The sequence below is a fragment of the Mastomys coucha genome, unplaced genomic scaffold (assembly GCF_008632895.1).
Source record: "Mastomys coucha isolate ucsf_1 unplaced genomic scaffold, UCSF_Mcou_1 pScaffold3, whole genome shotgun sequence".
Classification (NCBI taxonomy): Eukaryota; Metazoa; Chordata; class Mammalia; order Rodentia; family Muridae; genus Mastomys; species Mastomys coucha.
This window is the reverse complement of record NW_022196909.1, coordinates 41,135,094-41,159,343: the sequence shown is the minus strand read 5'-3', so window position 1 is coordinate 41,159,343 and position 24,250 is coordinate 41,135,094. Positions and strand designations below refer to the sequence as shown.

General features: G+C 48.0%; 1 protein-coding gene across 5 annotated transcripts in view; it reads right to left on the bottom strand.

Annotated features, from left to right (window-relative positions):
- Positions 1-24,250, bottom strand: part of Mcm3ap (minichromosome maintenance complex component 3 associated protein) — a 42,862-nt gene that overhangs the window by 17,915 nt on the left and 697 nt on the right. For 2 of the 5 annotated variants that reach the window (XM_031348780.1, XM_031348779.1), the window contains exons 2-17: positions 22,294-23,614; positions 21,914-22,137; positions 20,942-21,020; positions 20,626-20,770; positions 19,287-19,477; positions 17,497-17,636; positions 15,496-15,693; positions 14,923-15,191; positions 12,875-13,037; positions 9,443-9,603; positions 8,371-8,612; positions 7,867-8,066; positions 7,028-7,128; positions 4,931-5,062; positions 4,459-4,572; positions 1,507-1,659 (exon numbers count right to left, since the gene is read on the bottom strand). In XM_031348780.1, the coding sequence (XP_031204640.1) occupies positions 1,507-1,659; positions 4,459-4,572; positions 4,931-5,062; positions 7,028-7,128; positions 7,867-8,066; positions 8,371-8,612; positions 9,443-9,603; positions 12,875-13,037; positions 14,923-15,191; positions 15,496-15,693; positions 17,497-17,636; positions 19,287-19,477; positions 20,626-20,770; positions 20,942-21,020; positions 21,914-22,137; positions 22,294-23,506 (3,725 nt within the window). In that variant the 5' untranslated portion in view covers positions 23,507-23,614. The other 3 variants (XM_031348777.1, XM_031348781.1, XM_031348778.1) reach the window with 3 other exon arrangements.

The window sequence follows — 24,250 nt, the reverse complement described above, 5'->3', positions numbered from 1 at the left end:
AATCCACAGTGGCCTTGAGTCACAGACAACGGTCACTCGGATGGGGCACAGCAGTGGAGAATCCACAGCTGTGTCTTCAGCTGCAGTAAAATGTCCATCATTACACAATGGACTGTGAGCTGACCTTGGTCACTGTACGCTCAGAGCCCTTTACTGTCATTATTTTAGTTCTCTGCAGCCCTCAAGGTCACTTATAGAACCCACATTCAAAAAGGTTTGTCCCAGACTTGTGATATGCTACACAATACTCTCGATATGAGAGGCCCTCCGACACCTAGCTACTGTCCTGTGCCCAGCTCTGCTGAGGGCTACACCTAGCTACTGTCCTGTGCCCAGCTCTGCTGAGGGCTACACCTAGCTACCATCTCGTCGCCCAGCTCTGCTGAGGGCTACACCTAGCTACTGTCCTCGCACAGCACTGCTGAGGGCTACACCTAGCTACTGTCCTGTGCCCAGCCCTGCTGAGGGCTACACCTAGCTACTGTCCTGTGCCCAGCCCTGCTGAGGGCTACACCTAGCTACCATCTCGTCGCCCAGCTCTGCTGAGGGCTACACCTAGCTACCATCTCGTCGCCCAGCTCTGCTGAGGGCTACACCTAGCTACCATCTCGTCGCCCAGCTCTGCTGAAGGCTACACCTAGCTACTGTCCTGTGCCCAGCTCTGCTGAGGGCTACACCTAGCTACTGTCCTGTGCCCAGCACTGCTGAGGGCTACACCTAGCTACCGTCCTGTGCCCAGCTCTGCTGAGGGCTACACCTAGCTACCATCTCGTCGCCCAGCTCTGCTGAGGGCTACACCTAGCTACCGTCCTCGCACAGCTCTGCTGAGGGCACTCTGCTGCTCAGCTGCGGACTGGGAAGGAAGGTCGGGGTAGTGAATGCATTCCAGCTCGCATGAGTTACCCTGAGGTAACACCGGTCATAAAAAGCATCACCATTAGGAGCTGGAGAGTTAGTGCTGTGGTTAAGGGTACGTGTTGCTCTTGCAGAGGACCCAGGTTCGAGTCCTAACACTGTGGTAGCTCACAACTGTCTGTGACTCTAGTTCCAAAGGATGTGACACCTCTTCTGACATCCTTGGTCTCCAGGCATGCATGTGTTTCACATACATATATCAGACAAAACACTATATATAAAAAAAGATAATAAATCGAAAAAAATACATGGTTTTGATTTTTTGTTTTTTAAAGAGAATATCAGTTTTTTGTACGAGAATACCAGTTTGAGAGATTCATTCATGTTAGTGAAGCCACTGCAAATTATTTGTTTAATGTGTTCAAAGACATTTCCCTATGTCCAGTACAGCCAATAAATAAACAATAAAAAAAAGCAACCACTCTATAAATATCTGTTCAAATACAGGCTATTCTAAGTCTACTTCAGATCTCCATCCTTACACATCTGTGAGCCTTTCATCTCTGGCTAATGGAACCGACGGCTCACATGCAATGAACGCGCTGAGGCTTCTGTGTGGGTGGACCGTATCTGTAAGAACACAGAACTAACCGTTGCAGATACTTGCAGAAGCACTGCAGCTCCTGGAGCGTCTCCTTTGCAGTCTGGAAAACTTCCTCAGCAAGAAACAAATCCACCAGGTGTGCACAGACGGCGTCACAGCAGCGGGCCACGCGGGCCTTCTGGTCTGTCTCTACCGCACTCCTAGAACAGAGAGCAGTTACCATAGAAGCAGCTACACCAAAGGGCACAAACACCGAGTCTGGGCCAGGAACGTCAGCCTGACACAGCTACACTTATATGGGAAGAGAAACCTCAACTGAGGAAAATGCCTCCACCCGACTGCCAATAGGCAAGTCTATAAGGCGCTTTCTGGATGAATGGCTGATGTGAGAGGCCCTACCCAAACGGGGAATAAGCAAATAGCCAACAGGCAGCGTTCCTCCATGCCTCCGCTTCAGTCCCAGCCCACAGGCTCCTGCCTTGGGGCAATAAGCAAATAGCCAACAGGCAGCGTTCCTCCATGCCTCCGCTTCAGTCCCTGCCCACAGGCTCCTGCCTTGGGTTCCTGTCCTGACTTTCTTCAATGATGAGCTAGGATACAGAGTGTAAGTTAAATAAACCCCTCCTGTCCAAGAGGTTTCCAGTCTTGGTCTCTATCACAGCAGTGAAAACACATTGGGGCAGGATCTGCCGAGCACAGATACGGCCCGGGTTCTGACTGCTGCAGCCACCCTAGAAAAAGCTGGAGCCTGACTTCATATGGAAATATAATAACATATATAACACTTCCACTATAAGAGAAAGTTCAAGACTTTTATTTGTACTTTAAGGCAGAACGCCTGGGAAGAAAAGAGGAAAATGTCATATGGGGTGCCAGATCGAGTCCAAACAGGCCACTGTAACAATCCAGAAATAAAGCTTTAACTCAAAGGGATGGCAGCCTGCACAAACTTCCCACCACCCAGGGACCTGCGGCGAGAGCACCAGTTAGGTACAGCAATGAACCTAACAAAACCAGAGGCCACACTCAAAGCCTACACACAAACTATGCTGTCCGGTGGGGAGGGGGCTCCAGTGCACCACAGGGACATGTGGAGGTTACAGGGCAATGTTCCACTAGGTGGGTTCTGGAGACTGAATATAGGTCATTAAGCTTGGCATTTCAAGCCTTTGAATTTTTATTTTTAAATGATTGCTTGGACAAACTCCAGAGTCTCACCAGCAATATGTGGTATGTACAATTACAAGTACCTTCCACACATGATACACACTAGTGGCTGGCTACTAGGAATGCTTCCTCTGGTAAGACCAGGGTTGCCCCAGATAACCCAGTATCTCGGAGTTTTCTACTTTTCAGAGACTCTCACTAGTTAACCCCAGTTGACCCAGAACTTGCTTTGTAGCCTGAGGTGGCCTGAAACCCCTTCTCCTCCCTCAGCCTCACAAGTACTGAGACAACAGGCAAGAACTGCTGTACCCAGATACAAAAAGAAACAATGTTATGTGATGCATGTGTGTATGCCACCTGTGTTTGGGAGCCTGCAGAGGCCAGAGAAGGGCATCAGAGTGTCTGGAGGTGGAGTCACCCATGACTGTGAGCACACAGTGTAGGCACTAGGAACTGAACTCGGGACCTCGGGAAGAACAGCAAGCACTCGTAACCACTGAGCCATTCATCTGACCTAGACAAGAAACTTTCCAATAAAAGAATTCTACTAAACAAAGCAGCAAAAAAACTATCAGTTCAAACGGAAGTATCCACGAACAGAGGAGACTCATTCCCAACAACTCATCTTTGCAGGTGCCAGAGACACTCCAGACTGAGCCAAACACTGAGATACCCAGAGCTGCAGGCACTTACGGCACAAGTCATCAAGCACTGGGTTTTTATTTAGGACTAAAAATGAATTCACGGGACTGGAGAGGTGGCTCAGTGGTTAAGAGCACTGACTGCTCTTCGAGAAGTCCTGAGTTCAAATCCCAGCAACCACATGGTTGCTCACAACCATCTGTAATGGGATCCAATCCATTCTGGTGTGTCTGAAGACAGTGACAGTGGTATACTCATGTAGATAAAATAAATATTTAAAAAGAGAACAGCACAAACTTCCTTCACCTTTAAAAAAAATAAAAATAAGCTCCCTAGTTCGGCACAGTGGCACAGCTTTAATTACAGCACTTGGGAGACAGAAGTAGTTTTCTGACAGTGGTTTTCTATGAGTTTGAGACTACCCAGGTCAAGTTCAAGGCCAGCCAGGACTACACAGTGAGACCTTGTCTCAGAAAAAAACAAAACAAAACAAATAAAATACTAAACGAATCTAGTACATGGCAGGCTGACACGACACAGGAGAATAACCCAAGTTGACCCTGCCTCAGAGAACAGCCATTGCCACCATTTTGTGAGGTCTCTTCCTTAGAGCAACTAGAGAGACAGGCCGCCACCTCTAGGACCAGAGCAAACACAGGCTGTGACACACTGCCTGTGTGCTGGGCGCTGCGCCGTACACCGTGCTCCAGCGGCGGGTGCTCCAGCGGCACACAAGCACAAGGACAGAGCACACTTCCTTCCTTTCCTGAGGCTCAACAGCACAACGGTGAAAGCTCTCAGGTGAAAAGGCCAAGGAAGCCTCACTCAGCAAGTTCCAGAAAGGCTCCCTTGCCTGAAGAATAATGGCATATGCCCTGCTACCGAAAGGTTCTCCAGTAAATCTGCTAACAGATCCATCTCACGCCTCCTGATAAGGAGACTGACTCAGAGGGCCTCCCTATTAGAGCAGCGTGTTACGTTTGGCTGTCTAAAAGCCTTTAACAAGTGCCTAGCAGCACTTGGGAAGCCAGGCAAACGGAGCTCTGCGTGTCTGAGGCCAAGACCAGCCTGTCTACAGGACAGCCAGGGCTATAACGAGACCCTGCTATACTATTTATACACATATTCCAGCCAGCTTGGCCACAGTCCCTCCTTTCCTCCTGTCATTCAGGATGCAGTACTTCACTCACTTTAGCTCCTGAGAGCAGGTGTCCCACACACACTCTATCACCATGAGTTCTGTCAGCTCTGCAGCCAGGCCCTCGCTCAGCTGCGACAACATCAGTTCTCTCTCTTGCTTCAACCTAGGGGGAAATGGGGAAAAGCACAAAGATAATACTTAAGGTTGAGTGGTTAAGGATGCATAGTGTTCTTGCAGGTGCAGTTCCCAGCACCCACAAGGCACTGCTCACAACTGCCTGTAGCTCCAGCTCCAGGGACCTAACACCTTCTTCTGGCCTCCACAGGAACCTGTACTCACATCAATATGACATCCACCTGCCCCAAACACACACACACACACACACACACACCCTTCCCTTAGTCAAATCATGAGGGTGGTGAATCGTCCAACAGGGTCAGATGGCAGGACGGGCATCAGGGGTCAGAGGTCAGGGCTGGCGCAAACCGACCTCCAGGGCCGTCTATGGGAACAATGCCCACCTTTCCTCTTCAGCCCGTCGTTTCTCTTCCTCCAGTCTCTGTCTTTCCATGGATACTTCCTCAGCTGCAACGTGCCTCAAAATGCCTGTGGTCGCAGCCGTAATTAGATCCTCCACAGCAGCGTTGGAAACGCTTAACAAAGCAAAGCAGATGGCATTCAAACCCAGAGAACAGCGAGCCACCATTCCCTCTTGTCATGCAGAGACCTCAAGGTGGGCAAGATAGCTCAGCAGTAAACCTCAATAATAGTCATAATTAATAATAAATAAAATTAAAGTGCTTTTTTAAAAAAGCATCTACAGTAAAGATATACAACTATACTTACTACCTTACAAAGGTGTAATTGTCTTAATAACACACACACATATATGATGGTATATACACACATATATACATATATATGATGATTCTGTGACTTTTGCAATTATATAGCTTCAAAAGATATAATTTACAATGGAGTTCAAGAGTAATCAAGTTTAAAAACCAAGTAAAAGATATAGGAGTGGGCTTAGTGTATCTCTTATCATAAATAATCTTATTTTTGTAAATGAAATGGTAAACTAGTTTCATAAGGTATATTGTTAGACTCAGGAATGAGAGAGAATCCCTAGTATGTTAAGCTAAGGACACAAACAATTTGAGCTACAACTCCAGGCCCTGCTGGTCATTTAAGCATCTCCAGGACAGTCTGGTCTACATACTGAGTTCAGGTAAGCCAGGGCTCCAAACTGAGACACAGTCCAAACAAATAAACAAACAAACAAAAAACAAAGAAAAAACCTTAAGCTACAAAACTGGTAGAAGAAAACACGACTATTTTCGTGACATTGGACTTGGCAGCAATTTCTTAGGTAAGACTCTAAAAGCACAGGTGACAAAGGAAACATTAGAAAGATTAGACTACAGAGAACTTTGACTATTGTACGCATTAGAGACATTACAAGAGGTGAGAAGAGAAGCCAGGGCCAGGGCCGTGGCTCAGTTGGTAGAGTGCTTGTCTAACAGGCCCAAAGGCCCAGGCTCACACCTCAGTGCTGCATACTGCAGGCATGGCTACCTGCCATCCTGCTACCAGCCTACTGTCTCTGTACCAGGGAGGTAGAGGGTGGAGCAGAGGAGAGAAAATACATGCACATTTTGTGTCTGATAAGAGAGTAACATCCAGGATATAAAGAAGCCCCAACAAGTCAATCACAAATAGCTCAAGTAGAAGGCCGAGAACTTACTTACAGTTTCAGGAAAAGTATGTAAATGAGCAAAAAGGACATGAAAAATGAGCAACAGCGCAGCCATTAGAGAAATACAGGTCAAGTCTTTAGTGAGGTGCCACTCCCTGTCACAAAGAATGGGGGAGAGAAGACCGGCCACTCCTGGCCAGACTGGCAGCGCACGCCTGCAGTCCTGGTGCTCAGGAGGCTAGGGGCGGTGGGGAGGTGGACCAGGGAGAAGTTCAAGACTACAGGCTGGGGATGGTGAAATACAGCCTCAGTCCCAACACTAGGGGAGCAAGAAGCAGGCTGATCTCAGTGAGCTGGAGGCCAGCATGGTCTACACAGTGACCGATTCAAAAGTAACTCCCAACTACCAAAAATTAAAAAATAAAAAGGCTAGTGCTGGAGACAGCTCAGCAGTTAGGCGCACTAAGTATTCCAGAGGACCTGAGTTCGATTCTCAGTACCCACAGGACACCTCACAACCATCTGTAACTCCAGCTCCAGGGGATGCCTTCTGCTGCCCTCTGCAGGCACCGGGCATGCATGGGGTATACACATACCTACAAGCAAAATCCTTAAACACATAAAATAAAGAATCAAATAAATAAAATTTGAAACATTTAAAAAAGGAATCACAAATAGAAATTACATACTAATAAGAACTAAAGGTCAGAAACAGGAGGAACTGCACCTCCCTAGAGACCAGAGGAAACATTTAGGCCTTAGAGAGGTGCACAGCCCTGAAACTGTCACTGCGGATCTTCAGCACATGGAGCTGGGACTTGCTGATAAGAAAGAACAGCCTTGTAAGGAAGGACGTGGTTGTGCCCAGAAAGCCACTATCAGCCAAGCAAGAAAGGCGGGCACGTTAGCTGCCACTCACCCCAGAGCTGCGGCTACATAAGCTGCCCCGGCAGAGCTGACTTCCTCACAGTCCACTTGCAGAGCCTCCTGGATGAGCTCGTCCACCACCTGTACCAGGTCCTAAGGAGAGACCAGCACAAGGTCACACCAGGCAGACATCTTGGGTGAGGACTTCCTCGTGACATTTGTGAAGGTATTCCCAGCAAAGCACAGGGACCTTAGTGCAGGGTCTGTGCAGTTCTTCAGGAAGACCTCTGAGCAACAGAAACGTGCCTTCCATGGGGTTAGGGCTAGGCTGCTGAGGACTGCCCTGTAGGTGGCCTCAACAGCACTTATATCCATCATTTCATGTGCACATCAAAATCCTCAATTCCTGTGACCTTTGGGCTTTCCCTGCAGACCCTCTGACCCTCCAACAGGGACAGTGTGCAGCCTGAGAGGCCAGTGAGACCCAATCAAGTCCCCACTTGTGCAACAAATAAGATCTGCTCAAAACCAAAGCCTCCCTCCCCCTCAGCTACAAAGCAGGGTTGTGATCGCACAGGCCCTGGACAGCCCATTTGCTGGGTGTTGCATATGAGCAGGTACTGACTTCAGTCAGAACAGACATGCAGGGTTCAGCTTGGTTTGGAAGGAACCACTCAAGTGTAGCTCGCTCTGACTGTTATAAAGCTGGGCCCTGTAGGTACTCTGAAGGCAGTGGCCCTACATCAGCCACCCGAGGCTATGACTGAGTAGATCCATCCTCTCTCCATCACTCTCCTGACTCTGGCTCCCAGGTAATGAGATCAAGCAACACAGTGCCCTTATACAGAATAACTACACACTTCATGAAGCTTTAATGTGCAAGATCCCTACCGAATCAGAGTACACAGGCGCAGGCTTTGGAAGCAGCAGCTCAGGCTGCGTGGAGGCCTGGAAAAGGCTGGGTGGTGCCGCTGTGGCCAGTGGCTGGACGTGAAGTGCTGGGGTGGTGGAGGATGCAGGAGGAGGCTGTGGGAGGACGGCCAATGGCGCCACGTCCACCTCCGCCTCATACTCCTCTCCTCTGCTACCACCTAGAAAGAAACACACAGGTGCTGAAGACACTTGGTCGCAGAGCACATAACTACAATCTCCAGGAAAGGACACAGAGCTATCCGTAGCATGAGGAGCAGACTGCCCTCCTGACAAGCATCCAAGGACACAGCACAGGATGACAGATGCTTTGTAGGGGAACTGCATCGTAGTGTCCCAAGCCCTAACAAGGGCTTCAAGCCTCCAAATCCAGGCAAAGACAGACATATTCAAGCATCTGGCCAAGAGAGTCCTCAGGTGACAAGGAGACTTCTAAGAGGGAACAGGTATGACAACTTGACTCACCTGCTGAGTCACCAGCAGACCTCTGGGCGCTGATGGGCAGCTCTGTAGCCAGGCTCTCTCCAACGTACTTATTCTGGGAGTTAAAGCTGCACACAGGAGTATGGCGAGGAACAGGAGGCAGTGGCCCTCCATTCACAACTTCTCCAACTGACACCGTCAGCTTACGGCCAATAAACACTGACTTCCTGGCCTTGCATACTCCCTCTGGCTCCAAGAATGCCGACCGATTCAGCTCAACACAGCTACCCAGAGCACAAGGAGTGCAGAGGAGTCAGCAGGGAAAGAAGACAGCTAGGCCGCCTCACACCCAGCTTCTGGACCCCCTGCTCAGAGCAAGACTGGACAGTATGAGATGAGAAAGCTTCCAGTCTCAGGGCATCCCTGGCCCAGCCATGCAGGGAATGACACACACCACTGTACTTCTCTTTCCGTGATGGTGGCTCACTCATTCAAAGCCAGTGCACTTCCCTGAGAACAGAGCTAGAAGGAAGAGCTGCGGGTGGGCTGAGGGAACACTGGCATAGGACGCCAACTGTAATGGTGCCATCTATGTGAGCATCGCCAGTCTCACCCTGACTCCAGGGACAGAACACCTAGACATGGCTACTGGTCTAGCCAGCTCCTCTATCAGGTGTGCAGGAGCCACACATGGTGAACAAAGACAAAGAACAAAATAGAAAAATCTTTATCTTCAGGTTCTCTGCTAACTGACAGAAAACAATGATTTGGGAAGATCTTGGTCCGGTTTGTTGATTCCCAAATCCCTGCTTGTGCACACCTTTATTTCTACAACTTAGGAGGGATGGGCTGGTGGATTTCTATGAGTCTGAGTGGGGTCAGCCTGGTCTACATACAAGGTCCAGACCAGCCAGGACTACACAGTGAGACCCTATCTCAAACAAAAAAATGAACGTGGTGTGGCCCCTATGTCCATTGGGAATCCGTCTAGTTTATGGCAGGAAGGCAGCACACAGAAGAGGCCCACAGGAGACCTTTATCAGAAAAGAAAAGGAAAAATGGAAAGAGGGGAGGGGGCAGAGAAGAAGGCCACAGGTACAGTCTCAGCTCTTACCCGTCAGCTACAGTGAGGCCATGGTAATTGAGGAAGTTTGTCGCCTCTTCGCTATCTCTGAACAACAGCATGCGGACGACACCATCCAGGGGGAAGACGGTAGAGCGCTGTGTGCTTACGGTGTATGCAACATTGAGTGCCCGGAGGGCATCCTTACGGATCTGAAAGAAGCCATGTCAAGGCAAGCTCAGAGAGAAACCACAGACAGCCAAACAGTCATGAGCTTCTGCTACACCTCAGTTCCTGTGCAAGCTCTTTCCTGAACTTACAGATACTCAGATACTCAGGAAGAACACTGTGAAAACTGTCCCAAAGAAAAAGATGGGGTGGGAAGTTTTACCTATAAGAAAAACTAGAGCTGGGCAATGGTGGCGCAGGCCTTTAATCCCAGCACTTGGGAGGCAGAGGCAGGCAGATTTCTGAGTTTGAGGCCAGCCTGGTCTACAGAGTGAGTTCCAGGACAGCCAGGGCTACACAGAGAAACCCTGTCTCAAAAAAAAAAAGAAAGAAAGAAAGAAAGAAAAGAAAAGAAAAGAAAAACTAGACTGCATCTACCAAGAGATGGGCATGAAAGCCAAGTGTCTAGCAGCATCCCCTGAACCAAAAGTAGCTAAGGTAATGAAATTATAGGAATCTATGGAATTTGGGAGAAAATGCAAAACATTAAATTAAGTATGAAAACAAAATGGATTCATAGCAGTGTAACAAAAACATAACAAGACAACCAAAGAAAACAAGAAAATCCTAACAAAAGTCTGTTTAGGTTTCGGGGCCCCAGGGTGCCTATGCTGTCTGCCTTCTCCCAGTGGTCATTAATTGCCAACAACACTCAAGAGAGCCTATGTGCATGGCTGGCTGTATTCTTAATGCTCAGAGTACAACGCAAACAAAACCATCAAAGTTCCCATTTCCACACTATTGGCATGCTAGAGAAGAGACCAGAGCAACGATGGTAAATAATACGAGCACTGAGAGATCAGGATGAGCTGTGCTAAGGTAAGGAACTAGGAAGGCACTGTGGCAGCTGGAGCTGGGCTGAAGGAGCAAGAAGAAGGGGTCTAAGACTCAGGACCAGGGCGGCCATTGCCAGTGGAAAGGTCACCTTAAAAAAAAAAAATCCAGGCTTCAGCTGGAGAGATGGCTCAGCGGTTAAGAGCACTGAAGATAGCAACAGTGTACTCATATACATAAAATAAATAAATCTTTAAATATACACATATAAAATTCTAAAAACAAAATCCAGATTTGACTTATTTGAAATTGCCTACAGTAGCCAATACTATAATAACACTATTCATTTAAGAAGTAGTAACTCCTCTCTCTGTCCTTGGCTGACAGCTCGAGGACAGCCACTACCAATCCTGCCCCAGCCCTGCTCTGGGCCAGGAAGCCCCTGACTTCAGTGGTCACTGATGCCTGCCACCTGAGAAGGGAATAGTATAGAAGAAACAAGTTTGGGAAGAGCTTGCCACAATGTACAAGACAGCACCAGATGTCATTTGAGTAGAAAACATCTGGGCAGTGGAAAGACAACTGACTTGGCTTGACTTAAGATTCTCTGGATTATGCAAAGAAGAGAGTTGAGAGACAGAAGTGACCAGAGGAGGGGCTGGTGAGATGGCTCAGTGGGTGAGAGCACCGTTTGTTCTTCCAAAGGTCATGAGTTCAAATCCCAGCAACCACATGGTGGCTCACAACCACCCATAAAGAAATCTGGTGCCCTCTTCTGGTGCGTCTGAAGACAGTTACAGTGTACTCATTTATAATAATAAATAAATCTTTAAAAAAAAAAAAAAAAAGAAGTGACCAGAGGAAAGCAGGAGCTGGGAGGGGTGGGCTGTGAAGGGCAGGCCTGCGGCTGCAGAGACAGAATCTGCCCTGACTTCCTGTGCTGTCACACTGCAAACTTGTAAGAAGAGGACACACAAACTGTAAGAACATCAAGAAGTAGATGCAGCCAGGCAGTGGTGGCACACACCTTTAACCCCAGTACTTGGGAGGAAGAGGCAGTTGGATTTCTGAGTCGGCAGAGGCCAGCCTGGTCTACACAGTGAGTTCTAGGACAGCCAGGGCTACACAGAGAAACCCTGTCTTGAATCACTCCCCTCCCATCCCCCCAAAAAAGAAGTAGATGCAAAACTCCCCAGTGGTAACCTTCTCATTTTCAGGAGTACAACTCCAATCCCACTCCCACACCTAAGGCTCAGGATCGTGTGGGAGACAGGGAGAGTCTGTAAAGGCAGAGGACCAGGAGGCTTGTTACAAGATCATGTCAGAAATCAGAAGCTACATTCACGAAGACTCACCAGCATGACTGTTTAAACGTGAGTTCAATACGGACAACAGCAGCAGACATGCTAATGCGGACAGGGGAGAGCCCAGGAGGCCTCAGCCCTACAGGCCAAGCAGAGGATGCTGAGAGTGGGAGAAACAGTCTCCCCTGGGGAAGAGCACAGCAAATGGTCAGCCCCCAAAACACACACTCAAGTAACATTTTCCAGACTGAGCATGGCGTCCTTATATTTAGGAGTGTGTGAGTGTGTGTGTGAGTGTGTGTGTGTGTAGACAGACAGATGCACAAATACATAAACACATAAACAAGTATCACCAATTTATGAAGAAAGAAACCATGGATTTGAAAGAGTAAGGACTGAAACATGGAGAGTTTAGAGGGAGGACAGGGAGGGGAGAGATGACATAACTGTACTATAACCTCAAAAAAAAAAAGTTAAAGAAATGAAATACAACTTCTGAAAATGAATTCTTTGCCTTGACTCTGACTGTGCTAACATTCAGCGTTTACAGGACTTGGTGTGCTCAGAGAGAAGAAGCCTGGAGTGCAGAATGGCGGGCTGTGATATCTTCCAGCCTCTCCTGTTAGCAGAGGCCATGCAGAACCACCCAGGCCCAACTGAGGCAGCATGTTCGCAGGAAGGGCAAGCTCTGGGGAAGAAGTGATGCTGCTGCTCACTTCTCACCAGAGGAGCAAGCGGTCTTCTGAAGGCCTCTGTGATCCCGAGGCAAGCCGGGTAGGGTGGAAAAGCACAGCTCAGGTTCTGATCGAAATGAATTTAGCACCAGCAGCCTCACTTCACAGTCTTTCTATGTTAGTTACCGTTCTCTCATAAATGTTATTAATACTAATGATTGCAAAGTGAAGGCTTTTGTACAACATAGGAATTATAGTTTGGGGTTTGTTTTCAAGAACTCAACCTGTCACTCCAAAGATTTCTATGAGCCACAGAACTGCATTTGTACTGCAGGGCCTCTCCTGGTAGAGATCCATAGTAACCCATCATACAAGATTAAAGCAGAAACAGCTTGCTGGGCTGTGATGGGCTGCACACTGGGAAGAGTGGTGGGCAGAGCAGCACTTCAACACTACAGTTGCTATTGCTCCTGTTCTTTCCGGCTAGCAGAGGCTCTACTCACCTGATTAAAGTAACAGTGTAACAAACACGCATTCAGGTAAGAAGCTGACTGGACCAGTTTGAAAAATCTCACGAAATTATTGCTGTTCAATGCAGCAAAAGCCTGGACAGCGAAGTCCACCTCTGGGGAGTTCCTAACGTCAGGGTGGAACTGCTGCACTTCTCTGCAAGTTAGGAGGGCAAAGGGTCAGGGCGCTGATCGTAGTCACTATGTAATAACTAGGTTTCGGCAGTACTGTGACAGCAAGTCTGAGCAGTGACACAAACCACTGAAGTCTAAGTTCCATAATCAGAGCTGTCATTCCCACACTCAGTAGATACACTACAGTCTCCATCCATCCGTCCGTCCATCCATCTATCTGTCCACCACCCACCCACCCATCCGTCCACCCACCCACCTACCTGTTCATCCATCCATCCATCCATCCATCCATCCACCTATCTGTCCATCCATCCATCCATCCATCCATCCATCCATCCATCCATCCATCCACCGACCTGTCCATTCGTCCATCCATCCCCCCACCCGTCCACCCACCCACCCACCCATCCATCCATCCATCATCAATCTGTCCATCCATTCATCCACCCACCCACCCGTCCGTCCGTCCATCTATCCATCTATCCATCCATCCACCCACTCATCCATCCATCCATCCATCCATCCACCCACTCATCCATCCATCCACCCACTCATCCATCCATCTATCCATCCACCCACCCACCCATCCATCCATCCCATCCATCTATCCACCCACTCATCCATCCATCCATCCACCCACCCACCCACCTACCCATCATCTGTTCTTATCCATCTACCCATACATACATACATACATACATACACCCACTCATCCATCCATCCATCCACCCCATCCATCTATCCATCCACCCACCCACCCGTCCATCCATCCATCCATCCACCCTCCCGCTCATCCGTCTGTCCATCCATCCATCCATCCACCCACCCACCTGTCCACCCATCATCCATCCACCCGTCCATCCATCCACTTGAGACAGAATCTTCTGCATCCCAGGTGAGATTCAAATTCACTATGTAGACAAGATGGCTTTGAACTTCTCATATGTTTACATGTGTGGCTTTAAAAGCATTTCTTTAAAAAGATGTTAAGCTGTGGAGCTGGAAGGATGGCTCAATGGTTACAAGCACTTGCCTCTCTTGCAAAGGACCCAAGTTAGGTTCCCAGCACTTGTGTCAAGTGGCTCACAACTGCCTACAACATCAGCACCAGGATATTACACACACTTTTCCGGCCTTGACAGGATCCTGCATTCACGTCCACATGCATACACACACAGACACATACTATACACAATTAAAAATAATACTAAGTAAAACTTTTACAAAAAGATGATAAACAGCTGGGCACAGTGGCATGTGCCTTTAATCCCAGCCTGAGCTACAGAGTGAGTTCAAGGACAGCTAAGGCTACACAGAGAAACCCTGTCTCAAAAAACACTAAATAAATAAGTAAATAAATAAATAAATAGATAAATAGATAAATAAATATTTAAAAAGATGATAAACAAGTTTATGAAATAATTTAGCCATCAGTCATCAAAAAATTATTTCAAAGTAATGCCAACTGATTGACAGCTGTTTAGCAAAACAGCCTAACAGAAAACATAACTTGTGTGTTTTATATGCACCCACATTTGTACATAGGAGGCAAAAGGACGTTTGGCATCTTCCTGAATCACTTTCCACGTTAGTTTCTCATCTATAGGTCAGCTGAAATGTCACGCCAGCATTTCAAACCCATTCACTCCAGTAACTGATCTACTCTGATTTCATTTAACTCTGCCTTATAGTATATGGCACTGACAAAGCGTTCTGAAAGTTGGACTGGCAACAACTCTAACGGGACTTCCCAGCTTACATCCCTACTTTCCACCTTAATCACTGACAGGATCCCTCCCAGGAATGAACACGGAGGGATTCCCACTTGCTTAAGCCTGACTCAGTTTGCCAACTGCACTATGGAACGTCTATACATCAAAGCTCAACTTCTGAATCTGAAAACATACCTCAAAATGTCTCCTTTGTTGAGATTGAGCAGGACATTGTAGCCCTGGAACTCTGCTTCGCTGGCACAAAGCACACCCTTGTTCCTCAGGTCCTGGTACATCTCCTTCAGACTCTGTAGACACTTAGTCATGTTCTCATTGTTGATCTTGGCATCAAAGGAGGACATGGGCTCCTCACACATAAAGTGTGCACAATGGATGTGAAACCGGGTACACTTCTCGATCAGAGACACCGTCAGGGGGTCACAGAGGTGCTGCTGTGTGATGTCCTGTTCAAGGATAGAGGGGAGGATTACATATGCACACATGCACTGACCACACACACAGAAGCCACAAACACACAAGATCCATGAAGAATCAACTTTGAGAAAAAAAAATTAAGCTTATGAGTTGAATTACATTTTCAACTTGAAACTAACCTAATGAAACAATCAAATACAGTTTTATAATGGCTCAAATAAAATTACATTATTGCTTCAGATAAAAATTTATCTGTGTAAAAGGAAAAGTTAGAAGTTCACTACTTCGTGAATATACACGCATTTCCTCATCATCTGACTGGAGAGCAGATACCTTCCGGATACCCCGTGTGCGGTTCCACACGAAGTCATACCAGTCCCGAAGGCTGCCTTCCTTTTGGTCCATGATCTGGGTCACCAGGTAGTCCATGGTCCTGCTGAGAACTGCTGAGGGCCTCAGCTCATGTGGCAGGGGCTCCTCCTGATCTGCTGAAGACCGGCTGTACTCCTTCACGGCTGCTGCATGGTCCACCTGGGGGCAACAAGTAGGGACAAACTGCTTCATGGCAGTTTTTTGGACCTTAAAATGCAGGGGGAAATCACATACACATTGTGGAGGTTTGAAGGGAGTGGCACTACTAGGAGGTGTGGTCTTATTGGAAGAGGCATGCCCTGGTTGGAGGAGTATGTCACTGCTTAGGTGGGCTTTGAGGCCTCCTATGCTCAGGGTCCACCCAGTATGGAAGAGAGCCTCCTCCTAGATGCCTACAGAGGGAGTCTTCTCCTAGCTGCCTACAGAGGGAGTCTTCTCCTAGCTGCCTACAGAGGGAGTCTTCTCCTGGCTGCCGTCAGTCAAGATAGAACTCTTGGAAGATGTAGAACTCTCCACTCCTTCTCCAGCACCATGCCTGGCTGGATGCTGCCATGTTTTCACCTTGATGATAATGGACTGAACCTCTGAAACTATAAGCCAGCCCCAATCAAATATTGTCATTTATAAGAGTTGTCTTGGTCACAGTGTCTCTTCACAGCAGTAAGACCCTAAGACATACATCTACATAAGATCGATGCTTGGGAATGTAACTTTCAAATGGAAACATTCCGTTAAACATGAGACATTTCAGCTGGGCAGTGGTGGCGCACTTTAATTCCAGCACTTGGGAGGCAGAGGCAGGTGGATTTCTGAGTTCGAGGCCAGTCTGGTCTACAGAGTGAGTTCCAGGACAGCCAGGGCTACACAGAGAAACCTTGTCTCAAAAAAATAAAAAACAAAACAAAAAAAGAGGAAAAACAAACAAACAAACAAACAAACAAAAAACATGAAACATTTCAAGGACAATATAAGCTAAGAAACTTGAGTCAGGCGAATATAACAAGGTGTCAAGAGGAGCAGGGATGTAAGTGAAGACACAGCAGCTCACCCCAAAGCACAGCTCTAACAGGTAAAGGGCTTCAGGCAACAGGAAAGATCTCAGCTGTGTTCAGATGTCAAGTTAAACCAACACACCATCAACAAACAGAGATAGGGAGTGAGGGCCAGAAAGGGTTAGGGCAGGGCCCTGTGGGCCGAGGCCTGATGGAGCAGGAGCAAACTTCCCAGAAGGGGCTGCAGCTCCACCTCCCGCTTGCAGAAGAAAGCTCCAGCTGCACGGACAGAAGATAGCAGACGTGTGCGGGTGTAGAGATGTGGGCCCGGCTTATCTGCTGGCTGCTCTGTGGATCAGCCCTGGCTCTATGGTGAGGCATGTGGCTGGGCCGGGGACCCTGGGTCCAGCAAATCTGAAGGGCACAGGGATGCAGACTGGTGCAAATTCTTGGCAAACAACTCAGAGCACAAGCTAACTCGAGTTCAGGGGAGGCCATGCCCTTCGACACATTCATCTATAGTATCTAGGAAAAAAAACCTTAAAAAGAAAAATGGTGCTGAGTGGTAGGATCAGTGCACACCTTCAATCCCAGCAGTCAAAAGCAGAGGTGGCAGATCTCTGAGTTTGAGGCCAGCCTGATCACAAAGTGAGTTCTAGACCAGCCAGGGCTATGTAGATGAACCCTGTCTCCAAAACTCAAAACCAGAAACAAACAAAACAATAGGAGCCCAGTGGGATACCTCAGTGTGGGTGAGGGCACTTGACACAGGCCTGCCACCTGAATCCAAGCTTCAGAACACTGGGAGGAGAGAAGCTACTCTTGTAAGTTATCCTTACATTACTCTTTGTGGCCCACATGCACACGCACACACGTGCACTTACAGAGTAAATAAATACATTTAAAAAGTCAAAATCAAAACGACAGGACAAAAAAGCAGAGGTTATTATTAGGACACACAGAAGTCTACCTGGTCAGTCCCTGGGACAACTTCAAACACGCTCAGCTGGCTCCGGGTCTCCCGCAAGTACCGCTCCTTCTCAGGACACATGTCAGGGCACGTCCCAACAAATGCCCTGGCTTTGTCCAGGTCCGTCCTCTTCACCCGAGCTGAACGACACCAAGCCAAAGGTAAGAGAGCGTGCACCACAGGAGCACTAAGAACTCACAAAGTGAACTTTCACAAAACGGGGAGGAAAGACAAAGTCAGCCTGTAACCCCAGCACCCAGGAGGCTGAGGGTCCTAAACTTGTGGCCAGCCTGTGCTGGTTATTCTAGAATATATTATAAAATCCTGTCTCATCTGTACACTGCCCCCTAAACAGTCACACACAAAAAGAAATGTTTCTTAAGCTTTGGGCCTCTGAGATAGGCCTCGTAGCCCATCCTGTCCAGCAATGGGTATCTTGGCTCACAAAAGCCCCTAGCAAAGGCTAGACCCCTCTCCAATAATCAAACACATTCACTACAGACTCAAGATAGGAACTGCAGAGATAGCTCAGCAATTAAGAACATTGGCTGCTCTTCTAGAGGACGTAGGCTTAATTCCCAGCGCCCACATGGCAGCTTCCAACTGTGTAGACTCCAGTTCAGGGGCATCTGGCCTCCTTTGGCATCAGGCATTCAAGTGGTACACAGACATAAATGTAGAGAAAACACTCATACACATAAACTAAAAAGAAATTTTAAAATGTTAAGAGCAGACAGAGCAGGACATCATTTTCACTTAAACAAGTGTGCTCTGCCAGCATTCCGTAATTCTCATTATGACCTCAGTGGGAAATAAAAATAATGCAGGAAATCTAATGAAAAATAAATGTGCAGATGGACACCAGGGCCACACACCTTCAGTCTCAGCACTTGGGAGGCAGAGGTAGGCAGATCTCTTTGAGTTCAAGGCCAGCCTGGTCTACAGAGCAAGTTCTACAAAAGCCAGGGCTACACGGAAACCCTGGGGGTAGGGAGAGGTCTCCGGAGATTCTGTTTCAGCATTCATAACTGCATAAGGAAGTTACCTGGCTAAGTGCACCCTTACTGAGAATACGGCTTAGCTCAGTAAGGAGGCCACTGTTTTCACTCACAGAATGAAAGGTTTTAAGCAAAACTTCTTAAAACAGCATACACACATTTTAGTTCTACTTTTAGAAACCTTAATCCTTAAGTTTAAGCTTATTTAAATTTTTTGCTTTTGGTTTTGCTTTTTCAACAGGGTATCACTACTTAGCTTGGGCTATCTTGGAATTCACTGTGTACACCAGACTGTCCTGCTTCCACTTCTAAAGCACTAGGCTACAATCATGCCAGGTTCTGGGATGTGTGTGACTGAGCCAGGTTTTCCTTGTAATAAGTATACTGGATATTCTTATGTCAACTTGACGTAAACTATATAGTCATCTGAGAAGAGGGAAACTCAATCAATAAAACGCCTCCATAAGATCCATTGACAGACCCTACAGTTAGTGCATCTTAATCAGTGACTGATAAAGAAGGCCCAGCCCACTGTGGGTGGAGCCATCCCTGGGTTGGTGGGCCTGGGGTCTATAAGAAAGCAGGCTGAGCAAGCCACTGGAAGCAATGCAGTAAGCACCGTTAAGGGTAAGAGTACAAGCTACCCCTCCAAAGACCCATGCTATACTCTTAACAAAGCACAGTGTATCAGAAATCCCAAGACCAGGTCATGGTAGAGCCCCTGGCTCTCCAGAAACTGCCTTGCCAACACCCTGCCAGGGAATCTGGAACTTCTGTCTCTGTGTGTCATACCTTGCCGCATGATGCGGTCTCTCTGGTCCAGAAGGCGGTACTTCTCCTCAGATGTGTCAGCCACAGTCCCTATCAGGGTGCTAAGAGATGATACGCAAGAACCAAGGCCCTCAGAGCCCTCGGATCCTGAGTCAAAAGGATCTGACTCAAATTGGTGGATCTTCAGGAGACTGGGCTTCTTCACTGGAGAGCTATGGAGAAAATGACACATTTGGGGCCTTTGTATCACTTCCACGTCTTAATCTGCCAAGACATTTTGGTCCTCTGAAGCTAAGAAAATACAGCATTCCAACCAAAGAAGCCAGCCAGGCGTTATGACACGTGACTTTATTAATCCCAGCACTAGAGAGGCAGCAACAGGTGGATCTCTGTGAGTCTGGTACCAGCCTGGTCTACATAATAAGTTTTAGAACAGTCAGAGATACACAGTAAGATCCTGCATCAACCTGGCCCCCACCGCCAAATAAAACAAAACAGCAAAAAGAACAAAGCCTAAATAAATGAGATCTTGCCCTTAACAACCTAGAAGGCTGACACAGGATTGCTTGAGGCAATGACCTGAGGCTAGGCTGAGCAATGAGGAGGCCCCAAGGGAAGGAGGGCAGTGTGAGAGCAAAGATGTTAGACGGTACATTTACTGATTTTTTTGTTGGTGGTGGTGGGGTGTTTCTCTGTTTTTCGAGACAGTGTTTTTCTGTATAGCCCTGGCTTCCCGGCTACTGAATTTTTAATAGTTATGAAATCCTTCAAATCTTACAAACACTGAGGTGAGGGATTAGAAATGTAAGTCTGAGCTGGGCAGTGGTGGCACACGCCTTTAATCCCAGCACTTGGGAGGCAGAGGCAGGCGGGTTTCTGAGTTCAAAGCCAGCCTGGTCTACAGAGTGAGTTCCAGGTCAGCCAGGGCTAAACAGAGAAATCCTGTCTTAAAAAAACAAAACAAACAAAAAAAGAAATGTAAGTCTGTTGGTAGCGTGCTTGCCCAGCATGCCTCTGCTGGGACTAAAGGTGTACAGCACCACCACCCAACTACATTTTTTAAAAAATGAAGGACTAGAACAGAAATTGCATCTTGGTGATAAGGCTTCCCCTAAAAGAAAAAAATCTATTTGAAGTTAGTCCCACACCAAGGAGGGCTTTTTCAAAGACCCAGGACCCGGGGAACTTCAGAATAAGGTCAAGTCACCCCTAAAGCTGGCAAGCACAAGGATGAGCTGCCCGAGACCCACCCACTGTGAGGGAGGGATTCAAAAGCAGTTCTTCCTGCTCCAGCACAAGCACCTCCAGAGCTCTCCCCTGCTTCTTCTCCATGAACAGTTACAAGGAAGATGAGCCCCACCTTTTGTTGAGGAGGCTGCCGGCTGCAGGCCTCACGATGGCCTTGCCGAGAGGCGAGTGCTGGAAGGGGGAGTCCTCGATGCCTTGGCTGGCTTCACTGTCACCAAGTTTCTTCTCCTTCAGGGGAAAGGGTTTCTTGCTGGGACCTGAAGACACAAGTGTTAGAACAAGGTTTGTAAAACTAAAAGAAACAGTTTCGAGACACGGGCTGCAGCTGGAGCTCACCATCCCGCTGGCCTCAGGGAAAGAACCCATGCTTGCATGTCAAAGGCCCTGCCCAGAGCAGCAGACTGTGAACCCAAGAGTGGAAAACTCACTTATTTTCTTCTTGTGCCAAAAGATAGCCATGTCCTTATGCAGGCCTTTTCCCTTCTTCCTAGCCAGGGCTGCAGACGCCTGAAAAACAGTTCCCAAGACAAAGTGTGAGACACAGAGAGACCAGACACGATGGAACCGAAGAGGGCACTCAAAAATAAAAGGAGGGCCAGCAAGATGGCTAAGCTGGAACATGGCACACAAGACCTGACCTACAGAGTAGAAAGAATGGACCTCCAAAAGTTGTCCTCTGACCTCCAGATGTACTCACCATGGGTCACTAATGCCCCTATCCCTTCATACATACTCCTACACATTCCCAGGCACACAGGAAGACACGTGCCCGCAAACACACACAGAATGAAAATGAGTATGTAAATCTTAGGGACTTGAGAGATGACTCAGAGTTAAAGAATGCTTGCTGCTCCGCTCTTCTGGAGGACCCAAGTTGGGTCCCCAACACCATTACCGGATGCCTCAAACCACCTATAATTCCTGCTCTAAGAGATCCAACCCCCTCCTCCTGTAAGCATACTCACACACACACACACACACACACACACACACACACACACACACACACACAACTTCAAAAAGAAAAGGCTAGGTGTGGTGTACCAAATGCACAACAGTGTGGAAGCTCAATGCCTTTCATCCCAGCACTCAAGAGGGAGAGGCAGAGGCAGGTGGATCTCTGGGTGTGTGAGGCCAGCCTGATCTACACAGAAAATTCCAAGACAGCCAGGAGTATATATAGAGAGACAGACCCTGTGAAAGAGGAGGAGGAAGAGGAGAAAGAGGAAAAAGAGGAGGAGGAGGAGGAAGAGGAGGAGGAGGAGGAAGAGGAGGAGGAGGAGGAGGAGGAAGAGAAGGGAGGCTCAGTGTTAAGGTGCTTGTATATCATGCTTAGAGCCCTGGGGTTTGAGCCTCTGCAATACAGGGAAACTAACAGGAGGCAAGTTGGGAGTACTCACGTGATCGAAAAAGTGAATCACGGCGAGCTTCTTGCTGCGTCTGGTGAAGATCCGCTGTACTTTAGCGATCTTGCTGAAGTGTTTCTCCAGGATGGCTCTGTCGTTGAGGTAGTCGGGAATGTTCTTGCACTGGATGGCTGTGAGCTCTAAAGAAGACAAGCCCCCGAGACTGTCTGTGCTTTCGCTTCGCTTACTTTGGCGCACAGACGGTCCCCTGAGAGAATCTGGAATTCAGAAAGCAGACACATAAATCCATCAGAGACAACACTCCCAAGCAAAAGGAGCCAAAGCAAAGATCATGGGACTTAAATCAAGTGACCACGAGGGACCGTACAAGAGCTCAGCAGCAAGGCACACTGTAGCACACTTTTAGGACGCACCTTCTTTTTCATCTCTATCTTCGGTTTCTTGCTCTTTATTCACAGCTGGAATCCGGGAAGGTACCAGGGTGGACTGACTCCCCCCTGGGGCGGCCACGTGGTCACTTTCCCCAGATTCTGAAAAGCCACTCTCCTTTTTGGACTCCTTGCTGCCCAGGCGACCTGCTTCTTTATTGCTTTTGAAGACCTCCTGTATCGTCCGGCCAAACAGAGTGCCTCCCCGGGGTCTGTTCAGGCGGACGGGCCGTTTATCTGGGGGATGGTCGCCCCTGGACAGGGGGTCCGAGTCTTCTGCCGCCTCATGGCAGTGTCTCCTTGGGGAGCGATCCTGCTCCTCTTTCCTCTTTAATCCCTTCATCAGGGTGGGAAGAGGCTCCACCTGGGAGACGGCTTCCTCGCATCCTTGGCGGATGCTGATTTTGTTGGCCGGGAAGGGCTCCCCCAAAGATCCAGGTGATGCTATAGGGAAAGTACTGAAGCTACTGTTCGAGCTTCCAAATGCCGACTTGGGTCCCCTCTTCTCTTCTTCTACACTTTGGTTAGTCAAAGCAGGGGCGAAGGCAGGTGTATTAGTAGTAACTGGTTTCGAAAAGATAAAATTTGAACTGGCCGTCGAACTATTTGTCACCTGCGGGAACAAAAAAGGGGTCAGGCCGCCAGACCCGCTACTAACAGGGTGGGAAAATGTGAAAAATCCAGAGGAAATTTGGCTCTGGGTTTTCTCCGGTTCTGACTCAGTCCCTGGTATTGGTTTGAACACTGCATTTTCCAGAGGCTTAAACTTGAATTCCGTCTTCCTAAAGCCAGAACCTACTACTTCTCCGGTTTCTGGCCCAAAAGTAGAGCCAGTTGGGAAAACCCCAACACTAGAGGTTGACTTAAAGCTGAATGCCGTATTTCCGGGCACAGACGAACTTGAAGGTCCAGAAGTAGCTGCAAAAGAAGGTGTGGATTCGAGACTAGAGAAGAGCCCGGCACTTGAGGTTTGGCTGAGTCCAAATGCTGGCAATGAGGAAGAATGACTTCCTGCAGACGGTGTCGCAAAGCTTGCTACTTGTGAAAATCCCAGGCTCTTGCCGGGTGTGTTGCTCTGTCCAAAAAGGGGAGGCTGGCCAAATCGAAATGGTGACTTAGTCTGATACGTTCCCGTGGTGCTAGAAGATACTGCAAAAGCGCTGGGCTGCTGCCCACTGAAGGGGTTCACCGGGTGCATCTTTGACCTAATTATCCGAAGGCAATAAATATGATCTGTACCCCAGTAGCTCTCTCTTCCTTAAATTATCTGTTGCCTGGGGAAGTTCTCCTTCATCCTCAGGATAACCTGAAAAACCACAACAGTATATTTTACTGCAACTCTTTAAATCACAGATGTTCTAAGGACAATGATTTAAAAGGCAAGGGGCACAATGGGCCGCGGACCACTCACAGAACCAACAAGTTTTGAACAGAAGGGATGAGAAATAAATCATGATATAAGAAATGTTTTTAAAGTGTTTTTTTTTTTTCTTTGCCGGGCGGTGGTGGTGCATGCCTTTAGTCCCAGTACTTGGGAGGCAGAAGCAGGTGGATTTCTGAGTCCAAGGCCAGCTTGGCCTAAAGAGTGAGTTCCAGGACAGCCAGGGCTACACAGAGGAGAAACCCTGTCTCGAAAAACCACACACACACAAAGTCTTTTTCTTTTTCTTTTCGGTAAAGACAGGGTCTCACTTAGCCCAGGCTTGCCTCAAACTTAACTACACAACCTCAAGCACAACCTTAAGTTCCTTTCACCTGCCTCGGCCTCCCTGCTGCTGGGATCACAGGTGTGTTCCATCAGGTTTCGGTGAAGCCTTGATCCGTTAAGATTAAAATAAAAACGCAAAGCATTTTATTCAAATTGGTAACTTCTCGGGTGGCGGGGGGGAGATCCCGGTAATAAGACGGGAAAACATCACTTACCAGATTCTTGCGACCTCCA